This window comes from Anomaloglossus baeobatrachus, chromosome 5 (genome assembly GCF_048569485.1).
Source record: "Anomaloglossus baeobatrachus isolate aAnoBae1 chromosome 5, aAnoBae1.hap1, whole genome shotgun sequence".
Classification (NCBI taxonomy): domain Eukaryota; kingdom Metazoa; phylum Chordata; class Amphibia; order Anura; family Aromobatidae; genus Anomaloglossus; species Anomaloglossus baeobatrachus.
Window position 1 is genome coordinate 526,996,262 of NC_134357.1, and position 19,435 is coordinate 527,015,696.

Here is a 19,435-nt window from a genome sequence, read left to right on the forward strand (position 1 = left end):
GATGCACTATTTTTATACAACAGGCCAACCATCTCTCTCCTAACACCATACATTCGTAACATCTTAACATTGAAAGAAGAAATGAATAAAGGCCAAACACAAGAATATAAGTTTAATAACATATGATTATTAATGTTTGATAACAAGTGCTAAAGGGATTGTCCAATGTCTATCACCTGATCTGACATCAATCATGGGCAGACACTAGGATACACAATCAGGACAGTTGTGTACGCAACTCTCCGATATCGAACTGGTCTCATCTATTTAATAGGCTGCTCTAATAACTAGTTGTAACCAGCTGAGCATCAGACAACTGGCAACTGTCCTGAATGAGTACAGAAGTGTCTCTCTATGACCTGTGAGAATGGATGAAAGAGAGGGACACTGGACAACCTCTGTAAGATACAATAATAGTATGAAATATTCTGTGCACAAGGTTGATTGAGTTTCAAGGCCATTGGTGTCTAAGTTACACAAATATTAGGACTCCATTAATCTAAAGTACAGTTCTTGCAGCAATTGTCCTTATGGAACAATATTGCAGCAGAACAATGTCAACAACTAAACTGTGTTCAGAATTATTAGGCAAGTTGTATTTTAGAGGATTTTTTTTATTATTGGTCAACAACTATGTTCTCAATCAATCCAAAAGACTCATAAATATCAAAGCTGAATATTTTTGGAAGATGGTGTTTTTTTTTAAATTTGGCTATCTTAGGAGGATATCTGTTTGTGCAGGTAACTATTACTGTGCAGAATTATTAGGCAACTTAATAAAAAAGAAAAATAATACCATCTCACGTGTTTATTTTCACCAGGTAAACCAATATAACTGCATAGAATTTAGAAATAAACATTTCTGACATGCAAAAACAAAACCCCAAAAAATTAGTGACCAATATAGTCACCTTTCTTTATGATGACACTCAACAGCCTACCATCCATAGATTCTGTCAGTTGCTTGATCTGTTTACGATCAACATTGCGTGCAGCAGCCAACACAGCCTCCCAGACACTGTTCCGAGAGGTGTACTGTTTTCCCTGCCTGTAGATCTCACATTTCATGAGGAACCACAGGTTCTCTATGGGGTTCAGATCAGGTAAACAAGGGGGCCATGTCATTATTTTTTCATCTTTTAGACCTTTACTAGCCAGCCATGCTGTGGAGTAGTTGAATGCATGTGAGAGAGCATTGTCCTGCATGAAAATCATGTTTTTCTTGAACGATACTGACTTATTCCTATACCACTGCTTGCAGAAGTTGTCTTCCAGAAACTGGCAGTAGGTCTGGAAGTTGAGCTTCACTCCATCCTCAACCCGAAAAGGTCCCACAAGTTCATCTTTGATGATACCAGCCCATACCAGTACCCCACCTCCACCTTGCTGGCGTCTGAGTCGGAGTGGAGCTCTCTGCTTTTTACTGATCCAACATCTGGCCCATCCCTCTGGCCCATCAAGAGTCACTCTCATTTTATCAGTCCATAAAACCTTTGAAAAATCAGTCTTAAGATATCTCTTGACCCAGTCTTGACGTTTTATCTTATGTTTCTTGTTCAAAGGTGGTCGTTTTTCAACCTTCCTTACATTAGCCATGTCCCTGAGTATGGAATCCGTTGTGCTTTTTGATACTCTAGCAACGTTGCAGCTCTGAAATATGGCCAAACTGGTGACAAATGGCATCTTAACGCTTGATTTTCCTCAATTCATGGACAGTTATTTTGCGCCTTTGTTGCCCAACACGCTTCTTGCGACCCTGTTGGCTATTTTCCATGAAACGCTTGATTATTCGGTGATCACACTTCAAACGTTTGGCAATTTCAAGACTGCTGCATGCCTCTGCAAGACATCTCACAATTTTGGACTTTTCAGAGCCCGTCAAATCTCTCTTCTAACCCATTTTGCCAAAGGAGAGGAAGTTGCCTAATAATTAAGCACACCTTATATAGGAGATTGAAGCGGCAACTCGACCTGGTAGTTGACAAATTTTTAATCTGTATCTACAGATGACACCATAAACGGGGAGTGGAAGGGGGGTGCAGGGACGGCAGACAGACGACAGCCGTTTCGCGCTGTGGCTAGCGCTTTGACAAGTCAGGACTGTATATCTGTAGCTATAGATTAAAAGTTTGTCAACTACCAGGTCGAGTTGCCGCTTCACTCTCCTTTTTGGACTATTTTGGATTTGACCATGCTGCCAGCAGAGCACCACCTGGGACGGCTATAGACACAAGTCCTGGAACAGCTGATCGCCTGATTCCGTGAGTACGGCACCGCCACACAGCACAGTGCAGCAGTGCCCAACACTTCTCATATTGTTTTACACCTTATATAGGATGTCGATGTCATTACACCACACCCCTCCTTATTACAAAGTTGCACATCACCTGATTTACTTAATTGGTAGTTGGCTCTCAAGCCTATACAGCTTGGAGTAGGACAACATGTATAAAATTATTATGTGATCAAAATACTAATTTGCCTAATAATTCTGCACTCAGTGTAGTGAATTACATGTTTCGACAAAGTCCTGCTTCTAAAGGCATTAAGAGGTTCAGCACACGCTCCTGTTGAGTAGCTCAATTAACTGTGTATTGGTAATTGCATACATTATTTATTTGGTTTCCTAAATGCTCTGCTTTCCATCTCTCTCAATTCTTTTTACGATATATGAGTTTAACTAAAATGTCTAATACCCAGTGTGATGTCTTTTATGTTTAAGATGTGATTTGTAGGTAAACATTTTACTACATTCTGAACGTGACAAAGTTTCTGCTGTGGGAGATTTTTTTTATTTCCATAGTTTCAGAGTGTTTAAGGTTGAATGTAGATTTACGTCTATCGAGTTCATCCCATGACTTAAACTAACATGTTGATCCAGAGGGAGGCACAAAAAGAAAACATGCAACAGACAGAAAGCACCACATTAGGGAGAAAAAAAAAATCCTTCCCGACTTCACAAACGGCAATCAGACTAGTTCCCTGGATCAATGCCCCATCACAGAATGTAATGCACATAACCAGTAATATTATATTTTTTCAAGAAAGGCATCCAAGCCTCTCTTAAACTTTAGTAGTGAATTAACCATTAAAACAGTACAACATTTCAAAATATAGTACAAAAAATGACTTTTCTCCTGGGTTATGTCTCTGATGTATAATCAAAGCTGATTAAGCTGATTACTGATTAAAACATTTTATAGAATTCTAAACATGAAAATGTGAATTCTCTGATGTGTAACAAAGTGTGATGTCAGGTACAAACATAGTGAATATGAATTGTGCTTCTCTCATGAGCAATTTACAATGTCTGAACATTCTGAACATAAAAATCACTTCTATTCTATGTGAGTTCTCCGATGTGTAACAAGATTAGATTTTGTAGAACAACACTTCCCACATTCTAAACATGAATATGGCTTCTCCCCTGTATGAATTCTCTGATGTGCAACAAGATTTGATTTCTCTATAAAACATTTCCCACATTCTGAACAGGAGAATGGCTTCTCCCCTGTGTGAATTCTCTGATGTTTAGCAAGATGTGATTTTTCAGTAAAACATTTCTTACATTCTGAACATGAAAATGGCTTCTCCCCTGTGTGAATTCTCTGATGTTTAGCAAGATCAGATTTCTGAGAACAACATTTTCCACATTGTGCACATGAAAATCGCTTCTCCCCTGTGTGAATTCTCTGATGTGCAACAAGATTTGATTTCTCTGTAAAACATTTTCCACATTCTGAGCATGAAAATGGCTTCTCTCCTGTGTGAATTCTCTGGTGTTTAACAAAATGTGATTTCTTTGTAAAACATTTCCCACATTGTAAACATGAAAATGGCTTCTCGCCTGCGTGAATTCTCTGGTGTTTAGCAAAATCAGATTTCTGATAACATTTTCCACATTCTGAACATGAAAATCTCTTCTCCCCTGTGTGAGTTCTTTGATGTTTAACAAGATGTGATTTCTCTGTAAAACATTTACCACATTCTGAACATAAAAATGGCTTCTCCCCTGTATGAATTTTGTGATGTCTTAATAATCCTGGTTTACAGCTAAAACATTTCCCACATTCTGAACATGAAAATAGATTCTTCATGGAGTGAGTTCTCTGATGTGTATTAAGATAGTATTTCCTTGTAAAACATTTGCCACATTCTGAACATAAAAATCGCTTCTCTGCTGTTTGAGTTTTTACATGTTTAGCATCTCTTCTGTTATCTTTATTTTGCATAGCTCTCTGTGAGAAATAAGAAGGCAGGACTTGTTCAAAAGAATCTGATGATGGAAGTTTGCTGTTAAAGGCTGGAAATATATCTGGGATAATAGCAAGTTCTTCATATGTATCAGGTGTGATACCATGATCATCTGGTTTAAAATCTGAAAATATCTGATGTTCCTCTGAGTTCCTGGTATAGTCATCTGCCAAAAAGGAAACTTATTTTAGTTTCAAATTTATTTCACTTGAAATATTATAATTATATTATACATTTTATACTGTTACTATCCAAATTGTTATAAAATTCAACAAAGACAGTGATGGTGTTAAAACAACTGATAGATTATAACAACATTTTTTTATCCAAGTGCCACATCACCATAATAAACCAATCCAAATGTCACAAAAATTTTAAAGGAGTACTTACATGAATACATCATCAGGACCATCATCAGCATATTATTACACCACCTGTAGCAAGTTTTGAGTATTTGAGGAGGATTAAAACATAAACGTCTTACAGAGGGATGTATAAGTCTTGAAAATGATAAGATATTTGGGCGAAATTACAGAACCATGAAAAGTTTTGTTGCAAATAGTCAACAGGGTCGCAAAAAACATTAAGAAAAAAGAAGCACAGTAACAGCCAAAGATTTGAGTAGAATTACATATGGAGTGACCAAGATCCTTCAGTACTGTTCTACTCCCAAACTGCAACATCCTTGGAGAGCCCAGAAGTACAAAGTGTTCAGTCCTCAGAGACATGGCCAACTTAGGTAAGGCCGAAACCCGACCAACCCCGAAAAAGTGACATAAGTTGAAATGTGAAGATTGGGCCAAGAAATATCTGAAGTTTGGTTTTCTAAGGGTCTTATGGACTGAAGTGAAAGTGACTCTTGATAGACAAGATGGCTGGATCAGTAATGGGCACAGACCTCCACTGAGATTACAGAAAGGTGGAAGTGGGGTGGTGTGCCATTTCCAAAATTTTTTCCTACCACTCAATAACTTTTTGGCAGGATAAAAAAAAAAACTTTACAAGTTTGTTATCATCATAACTATATTGACCTGGAGAATCATACTACAAGGTATTTAATTTTATACCGGCATCAAAGATGAAAAATTCAAACACAAATCTATGAGTCCATTTAAATCATGGACATCGCAAGGATGGCATCTGTGTGCTGTTATTATTATACATTGCAATGGATAGGAGATGCTTTACAATTTATATATTTATTTTTCCATAAGTGAAAATCATTGCTAAAATCCTGATTGTGAAATCTGACACATCGAACATGCACTGGTGACACTCAGAAATTTTTGGGGGATACTTAAAAAAAACTTATGGACTTTTGAATGAGGTCTTGGATATATTCTTTCTGGAACACGCCTGAAAAAGCACTTAAAAATGACTAAATAATTGTATCAATCACTGACTGAGTAGAACCTGTGACTTATCTTTATTTAGGGATTACTACTAACCTGAATAGTCATATGTATGAGTCTCCTGTTTACACCACCCATCACCCCTCACATATGTAGTATTAATATGGGTGAGATCTTTACCCTGAAATAAAAAATGTAAAAGTCATAGACAGATAGAGAAGTCATGTGAAATTATTTTGAAGACCAAGATCATTAATCAGCAAGGTGACCAAAAAATGATCGAGTATCTGAAGATCTCCATTATAAGTCCAATTTATTGATGTCTTATTCTTTATAACCACTAAAATTGTGAGAAGATCCAGACAACAACTAATGACTATGATCAGCTTTATCCTGTCATCACCAAGTATAAAGCATACACTGAATGGCCACTTTATTAGAGACACTGCTCTAGTAGTGCATTTGACTTCCATTGTCCTTTGGACTCAGTAATTTGTCATAGCGTAGATTCCATCAGATGTTGAGATCGTTCTGTAGGAATATTTGGCCATTCCGAAAGGACAGCTTCATGTAGTTGCCGCAAATTAAGGTGAAGGTACTGACATACTCTCAACAGCCTTTTCTACCTCCTCTCAGAAGAGGCTAGAAAGGCAAGAAGAACCTAATGTTCTTGGACCAAGTCAATGGCTAAGCAAACCTACCTTATTTCATAATGTATCGTCCTTAAGTCATGGGGTAAACTGCTGCCATGACGGGATAAACTTGGTTGACCACAAAGCTCAGGTAAACCCTAGTGTGCAAACATCCTCCCAAATGTATTAAAGGACTTAGGATGACCAAGAAAATATTCCCCGTACCCTTACTCCACCAAACTGACATTCAGGGATAATCAACTCCTGCAGTTTTTGCAAAATTCTGACCTTCTCATCCACATGGTGCCACTGAGAACTTTTACATGTTTTATAGTACCAATTTTGAAACTATTTTTGATGCTGGTCACTACACAGGCAAGTTGTGAGACAGAATAGTCAAATGTTCTCGGGTCAAGTACCAGGAGATCACATAAAGATTAAGGCTGCTTTCACACATCCGGTTTTTCCTGTGCGGCACAATCCGGCGCTTTGCAGAAAAAACGCAACTGGGTTTTTTTGCGGCCGGTTGCGTTTTTTTACATAGACTTACATTAGTGCCGTATTGTGCCGCATGGGCTTGCGTTCCGACCGTTTTTTGCCGCATGCGGCAGATTTAGCCGATGGGCGGCCGGATGGAATGTTGCCTGGCACGTTTTTTTGTCCGGCAGAAAAAAAAAACGCATCGCGCCGCATACGGCCAATGCGGCGCGATTTGCAATGCATGCCAACGACGCTGCATGCGGCGTCCTGTGGCAAACACCTCATCCAGCCGCCGCATGCGTTTTTTTCCACTGCGCATGCTCAGTAGCCTGCCGCAAGCGGCAAAAACCGGACAGGCCGCGTGGATGTTGTTCGTCGTTGGCAAGGTGTCAAACGTACCAATATGTCTGCTGCGTTCCAAACGACGAACAATATTTTGAAACTGAACGACGTGTCAACGATCAACGATTTTCACCTTATTTGCGATTGTTCGGAGTCGCACGTAGGTGTCACACGCAACGCCGCTGCTAACGATGATGGAAGTGCGTCACGAAAACCGTGACCCCGATGACATATCATCAGATAAATCGTAGCGTGTGAAGTGGCCTTTAGACTGGCAGCCTTCTGGGACCGACTGCTCAGCTAAATAGCTGGGCAATCAAACCGATTGGGCACACCTGGAATACCCAGAATCTCCCAGTCTCAGATTGGAAGACTGAGCTGTCACTGAACACATCAACAGCTCAGCACGCCCCTGCACTAGATTGGACAACTGAGCTGTCAATCAGCATACTGACAGCTCAGCACACCCAGAAAACCTTATTTGGTCACTTAGCAGCATTGTAATCAGCTGAACTCTGCTTGATTATGTAATCATTAGTCATCAAAACTATTCTTTATACCCTTTTAATGAAGGTTGGCAGCTTCTGAACTACTTGCCCAGGCTGATCTGACCTTGTTTATAGATTCATTCTTTTTTAGATGCACACCAAAACTGATCCATGGAAAACGTATTCAATCCCATGCACTAAATCTCCAACCATCAAAGTGCAGGTGTCTTTAATAAATTGGCAATTTAGTGTCAATACTGGTAACTATAACAAGACTGAGCACAAGACCTTCACAGCCATCTTCACATCATAGGGAGATTTTATGACTCCTTCTCTCCATCTACCTGATGATCCTGAGGAACATTGGGATCTTCTTCTGAATAGTCCTGTGGAAGAAGAGGACGGGGACATCTCTCTGGTGTTGTACCCTTACTGGATAGAACTGGAGGAAACACATACAGGGACTGAATTCATTCTTTACATACAGATAATTATAGGCCATGTGTATTTAGTCCTGTCTATTACCTGGTGATGTGAGGGGCTGGGGATCCTCCATCATGACGTCCTGGTAAAGATCTTTGTGTCCTTCTAAATACTCCCATTCCTCCATGGAGAAATAGATGGCGACATCCTGACACCTTATAGGAACCTGACACATAAAATGATTCTGTCACCACCCCAATTCCTTCATAGTATTACTGTATAATGTCCCAGCATTCCCAGCAGTGTCACCTCTCCAGTCAGCAGCTCAATCATCTTGTAGGTGAGTTCTAGGATCTTTTGGTCATTGATGTCCTCATGTATCAGGGGGTCAGGTAGAGGCCCCGTGATTGGACTAGGGGGTCTTGCCCATCCCTCAGACACAGGGGTCTGACAGCGCTCACTAGAGGTCTTCTTCACTACTGTGTAATCCTGGATATGGAGAGACACATTAATAAATCTCACTACAGACATTTCCAGAGTCCTCACCTCTCCAGTTCTGTCCCTCTGTTATTCCCATAGACAAGAATGATGTAATGTGACGTCTTCAGAATCTCTCACCTCTCCAGTAATCCGGAAGAGGATCTCTAGGCTGAGGTGTATTATCCTCTCCGCCATCTTGTCCCTGTCTCTATCCATCATTGATTCTCAAATGATTCTCCTATATAGAAGATCTCCACTGAGAGGATCTGATATTGTAGGAACCTGAATGGGAAGAAGATGAGCCAATGTGACATCTTAAAGATCTCGGGTAACAAATCACATAAGGAGATAATAAGGAGAAACTTGTGATGAGATGTACAATGTAGAAGTTCTATTCTTTTTTCCCATGAGGACATGAGTATGACATGAATGGCTTACTAAGACAGCTTCTCTATTCTCTCAATTACTGCCTGTTGGTCACCACTTTGGCCACCAGTTTACAGAGGAATCATGTTTGGCCACACCTAGCAGGAAGCTCAGAGCCTGGAGGGGACTCTAGCAGTGTTAGGCTAGGTTCACATTTCCGTTAAATTGTATCAGTCATAATCCGCGGCTCTGGTAAACAAGGGAATCCGTTTAGTAGCGGATTCCGTTGTGTCCCATAGATTTGTATTAGTGGTGGATTGCGATTGATCACCTTGCGTTGCATCCTCTGCGCCGCGGTCAGTTGTTTTTGGACTGACCGCCGGGCTTAAACAACGCAGAATGTAACGTTTTTCGGGCCGTCAAAATTAACACACCGAGCAGGAATCCGTCGTAAGCCGTCAAGCTTGTAATGTTTGTCTATGGTGCTGGATTCCGTCGTAATCCGTTTTACGACGGAATCCAGCGCTGGATTCCATCATGCTCTACTGAGCATGCCCAGCATGTTTGGCACACCCACTGGGCTGTCCCAAACACAAACGGATCATGACTGATCCGTCAAAAAACGGACGCACAGCGGTTGTAAGGCTAGGTTCACATTTCCGTTGTTTTGCATAAGTCACATGCGTTGCTTGACGCATGTGAATGATGCGTTGTACAACAGTTGACAAAGAACAGAATTCATTGTCGGACTCCGTTGTGTGCGGGGGATGGAGTGTGAGGTGGGTGGAGCCGAGCGGGCCCGTGGCGCTGAGGACGTCAGTGCTGCGGTCTGCATGACTGGGGACAGGTGAGTGTGTTTGTGTGTGTGTGTGTGTGTGTGTGCATGCATGCGAAGTGCGTGAGGGGGCGGAGCACAGCAGGGAAGTGTCGGGCTCCCTGCACACGTAGCCAGGGTAAATATCGGGTAAAAACTAAGCAAAGCACTTTGCTTGGTTACCCGATATTTACCTTGGTTACCAGCGTACACCGCTTAGCGCTGGCTCCTTGCACACGTAACCAGGGTAAATATCGGGCAACTAGGCAAAGCCCATTGCTTGGTAACCCAATGTGTATCCTGGTTACGTGTGCAGGAAGCCAGAGAGAGCATGCGCAGCAAAATCCTACGGATTGCGCTGCTCAACAAACGTTACAAGCTGCGTTCCTTCCGCCCCGCGGTCAGTCGTTCCACGACTGATCAGTCGGGCGGAGGATGCAACGCAGCATCATCAGTCACAATGCGCCGCTCATACAAGTCTATGGGAACAACGGAATCCGCCAAACGGATTCCGTTGTTTACCAGAGCAGCGGATTGTGACTGATACAATTTAACGGAAGTGTGAACCTAGCCGTACGGACGCGACAGATCAGTTTTTTCACAGGATTCCTGTGAACCTAATCCTGTGAAAAACACATCCGTTGCGTCAGTTTAACATCTAAAAAACGACTGATCCGTCGCTGACAGACTTGACTTATTTAAAACAACGGAAATGTGAACCTAGCCTTAGAGTAAAGCAGGAGAGGGTTGATGTATTACTACTTTTATTATTATTCAGTATTTTGGTTTTTTCTTTACAAATAATACTAAAACCTATTTATTTTAGACCACACATGCTTATGTAGATTCTTCTCCTATCCTTCCCTCACCATCTCACGGACACCAGAATATAAAACAGGCATTAATACTTTTTTGTTACAGATAAGGCCTAGAGTGTAAATCACCTTACAATATATTAGTCTCTCGCTCAGACATTGACTTAGTAATTATTGTTCTCCATGTGCCGGATTATTAATGGAAATAGTACTATCTAATAACTATACAACTACTTTAGATAGAAACATAGAGTGAAAGTCGAGGCTAGACCAGGAATGGTTTGAAGGTATGAGTAAGTTTTTGCGTTTCATTTTCATCCTGTCCCATCGGCTTTATATAGACATAACAGGGATCCATTTTCGCCTTGGGGAGACCCAAAGAACTTCACAAATTAATCAGTTTCCTGGGGAAGCCACAATCTAGTTTTAGGTCCAAAGCCGGCATGTGAGATTGGCTCAGTGGTCATCACATTAAGGGAATTCTTGGTTCTGATTAGGGATCCATTTCCCATGTTATAGATTGTAATATACTATCATGCTAGGTATGGGGAAGTACCAAGGGTAGGGAAGGGGACCCCTGTGTCTAGAGAAATGGAAGATGGTGACCCATGACCAAACCTACTGCTGGTCCCTGGGGTCCCTCACCACCCTAGATAGGTTCGGCATCTATATGGCAATACAGATTCCTGACACTAGGTATCCTTAGTGGTGGACCCTAAATAGAGAACAGATGGGATGAGCTCTTCGTCACCCCCATTAACTGAGAGGACACAAGGACACACATGGGGTAACTGCATGAATTACTTATGATTAAAGACTGGTTTTAAATTCCCCCTTTTTCTGTCCGAAACGCGTCAAGCCGCATGGCAAGCCACATAGCGTTTTTTCTGGATGACCTGTGACCTTTTAATCTATGAAATAAAGATTCCTAGTTTTATTATATAGTATTGGTGCTGAGTCCCATCCCTCCATTCTTCTGCTGCTACCATGAATTATCCACAGATTACTCAGGTAGAAGTTCAGCTAAGCTTTCAGCAATGATACCACAGATGAGTACAATCCACCTGCTTGCAACCAAGGCTTGAATGAACTGAAAATATCACCAGCACCAGTCCAAGGAATAAAGGGGTATTTAAGCACCAAGAGAATGCAGATGATGATGATGATGATGATGATGATCAGCAGCTGGGTGGAAGGTTAGCTCCTGCTGGGTCCAAAAGGGGGAGAGATGAATCCAGCAGGAACGATACCTATAACAATGAATACTGACAGCAGGAACAATGGAAAATCAGGGAGCAATCTGCGCAGCCAAACGCTGTGACCTTCTATGGCCAGAAACCACATGTCTGTCTGTCACACGTGATATATACATGACAGAATATGATAGGCAACACTTCATTTTCTTAATTACCCCAAGCACCAATCCCAGTGCATCTGTACTAACCAGACTGGAGATCTGAATCTACATCACCGGAAAAAATGATGTCTAATGGAATGAGGCCGCAAAACTACACCTAAATAGTCTCAGAGCTGAAGGGGTTTATGCCACCTGTGCCCACTAATGGGGAATCTCCACATACCTCCACCTGCAGAGCCGCACACTAGATATATGGCTGCTCTGTGCTTACAGGACCTGTGATGATGTCACATGGAGGGGAGGAGTCAGGGGTCACATGGTCAGCTCCTCAGTGTATGCAGGTGGATGTAGCAGAGCCGTGTGTGTATGATGTGTACGGAGCAGAGCCGTGTGTGTACATCGTGTACGGAGTGGAGCTGTGTGTGTACGAGGTGTACAGAGCAGAGCCGTGTGTGTATGAGGTGTGCGGAGCACAGTCGTGGGTGTATGAGGTGTACGGAGCAGAGCCGTATGTGTACGAGGTGTACAGAGTGGAGCCGTGTGTGTACATCATGTACAGAGCGGAGCCGTGTGTTCATCGTGTACATAGCGAAGCTGTGTGTATACGCCGTGTGTGGAGCAGAGCCATATGTGTGTGTGTGTACAAGGTGTACGGAGCGGAGCCGTGTGTGTACGAGGTGTACGGAGCGGAGCCATATGTGTACATCGTGTACGTAGCAGAGCCGTGTATGTAAGGCTATGTGTCCACGTTGCTTTTTACCTGCTTTTTACCTGCTTTTTCAACTGCAGCGTTTAATGGCAAAATAGATGTGCTCTGCTTTTCAAGCAAAGTCTATGGGAATTTGGGTTTCTTGTGCCCACTATGCAGTTCAAACTGCAGCCTTTTTGTGGCAGAAATTTGGACAAAAACTCAGCTTTACAGTGCAAAACCCAAATGGCAAAAACAATTGACATGTCAATTGTTTTTACCATTTGCGTTTTGAACTGCAAAGCAGAGTTTTTGACCAAATTTCTGCTAGAAAAAGGCTGCATTTTGAACTGCATAGTGGGCACAAGAAACCCAAATTCCCATAGACTTTGCTTGAAAAGCAGAGCACATCTATTTTGCCATTAAACGCTGCAGTTCAAAAAGCAGCAAAAAAGCAGGTAAAAAGCAACGTGCAGACATAGAATTAGAGGTGTACAGAGTGGAGCCGTGTGTGTATATCATGTACGTAGCAGAGCCGTGTATGTAAGAGGTGTACGGAGTGGAGCCGTGTGTGTATATCATGTACGGAGAGGAGACGCGTGTTCGTCGTGTACAAGCGGAGCTGTGTGTATACGACATGTGCAGAGCAGAGCCGTATGTGTGTATGAGGTATACGGAGCGGAGCCATGTGTATATGCTGCAGCATCATGTAAGTAGCAGTGCTATGTGTGTTAAATATGTATGACATAAACCCTAACCCTAACTGCATCACTTACACAAGGTTGGTTCCAATAACCAGACACTTGTTTGTTTCGTACAGGAGAATATAACGCGTTTAGTTCAATGGTCTCTCGGACTCGGCGCTCCAATGCTTGTGCCAACCTTTATTATTAGGGGTTGTTTGCTCCATTACACACGTGTTTCCTGGTCAAAAACTACCCACAAGTTATGATAGCACAGCTGCATTAATCACTGCATCACTGCATTAATCAGCCCACAAATCTAAAGTCTTAATATGAAAACTTTGATTGAAAAATTATAAAATTATGTCTCTTAGAAAAGGAGGGAAAGAGAATGAAAGAGCAAAAATGAAAAATTGCACAGTCCTTAAAAAGTAGCCAGTGGTGAGTGACGCTTTGCTTGCTCTCCTCTGAATTTTCATGAACTTTTACAAGTATCAAGCTGAACACCACAAGACATGGCTATTTTAGTCTGGACTTTTCATATTTGATATGCAAGGAAGTACAGTGCTGGCTAAAAGTATTGGCACCCCTGCAATTCTATCAGAGAATACTCAGTTTCTTCCTGAAAATGATTGCAATCACAAATTCTTTAGTATTATTAACTTCATTTAATTTGTCTTCAATGAAAACAAAAAAAATGGTCATAAAGCCAAATTGGATATAATTCCACACCAAACATAAAAAAGGGGGTGGACAAAAGTATTGGCACTGTTTGAAAAATCATGTGATGCTTCTGTAATTTATGTAATTAACAGCACCTGTAACTTACCTGTGGCACCTAACAGGTGTTGGCAATAACTAAATCACACTTGCAGCCAGTTGACATGGATTAAAGTTGACTTAACCTCTGTCCTGTGTCCTTGTGTGTACCACATTGAGCATGGAGAAAAGAAAGAAGACCAAAGAACTGTCTGAGGACTTGAGAATCCAAATTGTGAGGAAGCATGAGCAATCTCAAGGCTACAAGTCCATCTCCAAAGACCTGAAAGTTCCTGTGTCTACGGTGCGCAGTGTCATCAAGAAGTTTAAAGCCCATGGCACTGTGGTTAACCTCCCTAGATGTGGAAGGAAAAGAAAAATTGACGAGAGATTTCAACGCAAGATTGTGCGGATGGGGGATAAAGAACCTCGACTAACATCCAAACAAGTTCAAGCTGCCCTGCAGTCCGAGGGTACAACAGTGTCAACCCGTACTATCCGTCGATGTCTGAATGCAAAGGGACTGTATGGTAGGATACCCAGGAAGACCCCACTTCTTACCCCAAGACATAAAAAAGCCAAGCTGGAGTTTGCCAAAACTAACCTGAGAAAGCCTAAAACGTTTTGGAAGAATGTTCTCTGGTCAGATGAGTCAAAAGTAGAGCTTTTTGGGAAAAGCCATCAACATAGAGTTTACAGGAAAAAAAAAGAGGCATTCAAAGAAAAGAACACGGTCCCTACAGTCAAACATGGCAGAGGTTCCCTGATGTTTTGGGGTTGCTTTGCTGCCTCTGGCACTGGACTGCTTGACCGTGTGCATGGCATTATGAAGTGTGAAGACTACCAACAAATTTTGCAGCATAATGTAGGGCCCAGTGTGAGAAAGCTGGGTCTCCCTCAGAGGTCATGGGTCTTCCAGCAGGACAATGACCCAAAACACACTTCAAAAAGCACTAGAAAATGGTTTGAGAAAAAGCACTGGAGACTACTAAAGTGTCCAGCAATGAGACCAGACCTGAATCCCATAGAACACCTGTGGAGAGATCTCAAAATGGCAGTTTGGAGAAGGCACCCTTCAAATCTCAGGGACCTGGAGCAGTTTGCCAAAGAAGAAGGGTCTAAAATTACAGGAGAGCATTGTAAGAAACTCATTGATGGTTACCGGAAGCGGTTGTTCGCAGTTATTTTGGCTAAAGGTTGTGCAACCAAGTATTAGGCTAAGGGTGCCAATACTTTTGTCTGGCCAATTTTTGGAGTTTTGTGTGAAATGATCAATGATTTAATTTTTGTTTCATTCTCTTTTGTGTTTTTTCATTGCAAGCAAAATAAATGAAGTTAATAATACCAAAGAATTTGTGATTGCAATCATTTTCAAGAAGAAACTGAGTATTATCTGGCAGAATTGCAGGGGTGCCAATACTTTTGGCCAGCACTGTAGATGATCAGAAAATACACAAGATAATTCTGTGTAAGTGAACATCGCCATCTGCTGGATAGAGTATGAAAAACAGGAACTAATAAATTAGGACAAAAAACAAGATAAGGACTAGTGATTCCTGGGGGAATAGAGACAAGAGGAACGCCAGAACATGTGACCAGCTGTAAAACATAACATTTCCCCCCCCCTCCCCGAGGCCACGACAGAGGAGGGGTCATAAGCTAGATTTGTACCAAGGTCGGACGTGCTGAAAAACTGAGCTGGCTTATAGCTGCACCGAGAGGCTCAAGCAGCTCTGCTGGGAACTCCACTGACATGAGAAGGTTACCACAGGTCAATTCCGACGGATGATTTGATCTGTGGTAACCAGATGACATCACCAGAGTTCCCAACAGAGCCACAGGAGGAACTGCCACTACGCTGTGTCTCCCGGCTGACATAAACTTCATTGACTTTTTGACCTCATTAGAGTGTAGTTCCCGGTATTGGTCCCAGCGCGGCACCCCCACATGCCCCCACTCCCAGGCCTCGGTGGGGTCACCGCTCTACTCACTTGCCTGGCGGCTAAATGTGCCCCCTTCCTGCCCCAGGGTCTTTAACAGCCTCCTCCTTCTTCCAGGACACACCCATGCCTTCTGTGAGTGCCCGTAGGGTGCTAGCAGTTACTCCTCCTTTTTTTAAAGGGCCGACATCTCCTTACCCGGAACTGTTTACTGAGGTCACCCATTACCCTAAAGGTATCTAAGTCTGCTTCCCCTTAGGGGAGGTGCCTGAGCAATATTGCCTACTAGTTAGTGTGTTGCTAGTTCTCAGGTCCCTTTACGCTACTGTGTCTAGTTCTGCTTATTGTGTCCTAGAGAGAGTCTTGTGTTCCTAACCTGTGTCTCATCCTAGAGCCTGCTTACTACCACCACCTCCTTGCTGCCACATCGAAGCCACCAACTCCATGTTAACACATCTGAGCCACCTTCTCTGTGCTGTCAAGTCCAAACTACCACCTGCATGCTGCCACATGTGAGCAGACCAGCACCGGACATTAAGAGACTTAACCAGTCTATAAGAGCCGACCTCCACTGATCCTTGCATTCATGCATTTAGGCCGCCTGGGGCTGCACATGACAATCCCTGTATAGGGGTTCACTACAGTTAGCTCCTCCAGGGGAGTCCGGGGTACGACCCAGTGGGTCCACTCCTGGACGCTCGCTGCCCCTCGATGACCATAACACAGAGTTCCCAGCAGCTAGGTCCCGCAGTAAACACTGCAGGATCATGCAATGGCAGGTGTGACTGGCTATGTGGCTTTCTTCTATGAAGGAGGCTACATAGCCAGAATCACTGACTCTGGCACATCGTGAGACATCCATTGGATTACATCGGACATATGTGACATGGAAGGTGAATAAATATACAGTGTATTTAGTAAAATGGCAACTATTGAAGTGATTGACGGTTCGAACAACTGGTGGTCTTAGTCATAATTTCGCTCAGTGTGACTGATGGTAATAATCGATCCAAAGGGAAAAACTGCTGGCCTGATAAAGAAACTACCATGGTGGAGGCTGATAGAGTAGGAGGTATCTAATAGAGGAAAATGATGAAATTTCAAAATTCTGTGGATGCAGCTATGACATGTAGTGACAGATGCTGTCCTGTTTAGGTAGGCCCATGGTCTTAATGTACATGGGTCCAGCCGGTATGATTTAAAAGCAACTGAGGTGGGTTTATATAGTTCAGATATAGAGGCTAAACAATAGCTCTGGTCCCTGATTCTTCAGCCGTGACCCCCCAGACTCACCAGGCACCCAATAATCCCCCCACCAAACTGTGGGACTGGAGCTATTGTTTATCCTCTACATCTGAACTATATAAACTATATATAGTAAACTGTTCACAAAATGGTGATGTTTCCTCTTCCTCCTCCTGGTGACATCCCATCCTGTTTCGAACCATGTTTTTGCAAAAAATGCTACAAAAAAATGGAAAAATCTGCAACATGTGTATAACATATGTGTTTTTTAGTGCGTTGTTTACTGACTTCATTGAAGTCAATTGGTGAAAAACTCAGAAGGAATTAACCTGTTGAATATTTTTTTGCTTTTTTGCACCAAAATCTGCAAGGAAAACATCCTGAAGGTGTGCACAGCACTTCAGGATTCTCAAAGACTCTGCTGGAATGCAGATTTCCTTGCAGATTGATTAAAATATGCAAAGGAAAATTGCATCAAAAAATGCATCGTGCGCACACAGCCTTAAGGCTGCTTTACACGGTACGACCGATTGTGCAATTTCACAATCGATCGTACCCGCCCCCGTGCTTTTTGCGTCACGGGCAAATCGCTGCCCGTGGCGCACAAAGTCGGTTACCCCCGTCACACGTACTTACCTCTCGTGCGACCACGCTGTGGGCAGCGAACGTCCACTTCCTGGAGTGGGAGGGACGTTCGGCGTCACAGCGACGTCACACGGCTGCCGGCCAATGGAAGCGGAGGGGAGGAGATGAGCGGGACGTAAACATCCCGCCCACCTCCTTCCTTCACATAGCCAGCGGCGGCCGCGTGACGCAGGTGAGCTGCTGTTCATCGTTCCCGGGGTGTCACACGGAGCAGCGTGTGCTACCCCGGAAACGATGAACAACTAAATTAAACGATATTATGGAACCTAGCGAGCAGTACACGACTCACGATTTGTGAGCGATACTGCGTCGCTAGGAGGTGTCACACAGGCCGGCATCGCCAGCGATGCCGGATGTGCGTCACAATAACCGTGACCCCGACGATCTATCGCACGATAGATTGTCTGGTGTAAAGCAGCCTTTAGGCCCAGTGCCCACACTGTGTAGTTTTGACGCGTATTTTCAGAAATCTGCAGCAAAATCTGCATGTCCATTGTGAAGCCAGCAAAGTCTATGAGGATTCAGAAGTGCTGTGCCCACGTTGCTTATTTTTCCCTTGCGTATTTGGTGCAGATTTGGTGCAGAAAAAAGAAATCTGCTCCAAATACGCAAGGGAAAAATACTCAATGTGGGCACAGCACTTCTGAATTCTCATAGATTTTGCTGGCTTCACAATGGACATGCAGATTTTGCTGGAGATTTCAGAAAATCTGCACCAAAATCCGTGTCAAAATACACAGCGTGGGCACAGGGCCTTACAGTGACTAGACAGGTGGTGACAGGTGATGTACAGTACATTCATTTGAATATTGTGTGAGAAATTTTAGAGCTAGTGTATTTTCTTCAAAATTGCATTGACTGCTTAACAATATAATGTCTGTTGTCACATCTGCCATTTTCTTCAAAATTGCATTTTGATCATTGAAACTTTAAATAGTTATTAAATCTCCATTTTACTCTACTGCTATCACTGAATCTGCATTCTCTGTGCTGCTGCATCTGTATACCTGTTTTACAGATCCTATTTTTTTTCTTGCAACTTGGTGTGGCTGTTTCTTTGTACTTGCTGTTTTTTGAATCCAAGAAAGCAAAAGGAACTACTGAGCCACTGAATTGCCCAATGCACCATTACTTTTCAACCATAGCTGTACTGGTGGAACTTTTCCAATCCAAATACTACTGCTCGCAGTTCCTTCTCGGTTTGAAAATATTCCGCACACCTCTGTTTAGCCACTTCTTTAACTTCAGGACTGTTGCCACTTGGATGCTTCAGCTGAATTTATTTCAGTAGAATGCAACATGCAGTCGTGCTGGTATCCTTTTCATGTCAATTTCCTTGGGTTTCTCATAATCTTCTCCTGGAGATCTGCAACATTAACGGTTGTCCGATCACATGGTTTTCTAATTTTTTGGTATTGGCCACAGATCTTGTGTTACACCACTTCTACATCTATACTGCATTATACTCAAAAAGAAAGGTTTGAACCTTGTTTTGTAGAACAGTCGCTTATTTCTCTGAACGATAATGTGTGAACATCTTCACTATCACAAAACTCAAGGTTGGGCACACAAAGCACTACTGACTTTTAGAAGGATCCAAACCATTGGCAGGAAGGATATGAAGGGCCTCAGTCATTTCTTATACTACCTTGGTCAACTAAAATCTGATCAA

General features: G+C 42.6%; 1 protein-coding gene across 1 annotated transcript in view; it reads right to left on the reverse strand.

The window, feature by feature from the left end:
- LOC142312901 (uncharacterized) overlaps window positions 1–19,435 on the reverse strand; it is a 266,818-nt gene that overhangs the window by 143,860 nt on the left and 103,523 nt on the right. Inside the window, 6 exon segments of the mRNA XM_075351888.1 lie at window positions 3,345–4,420; window positions 5,703–5,787; window positions 7,893–7,990; window positions 8,074–8,197; window positions 8,281–8,460; window positions 8,590–8,765. Coding sequence (XP_075208003.1) covers window positions 3,345–4,420; window positions 5,703–5,787; window positions 7,893–7,990; window positions 8,074–8,197; window positions 8,281–8,460; window positions 8,590–8,765 — 1,739 coding nt within the window.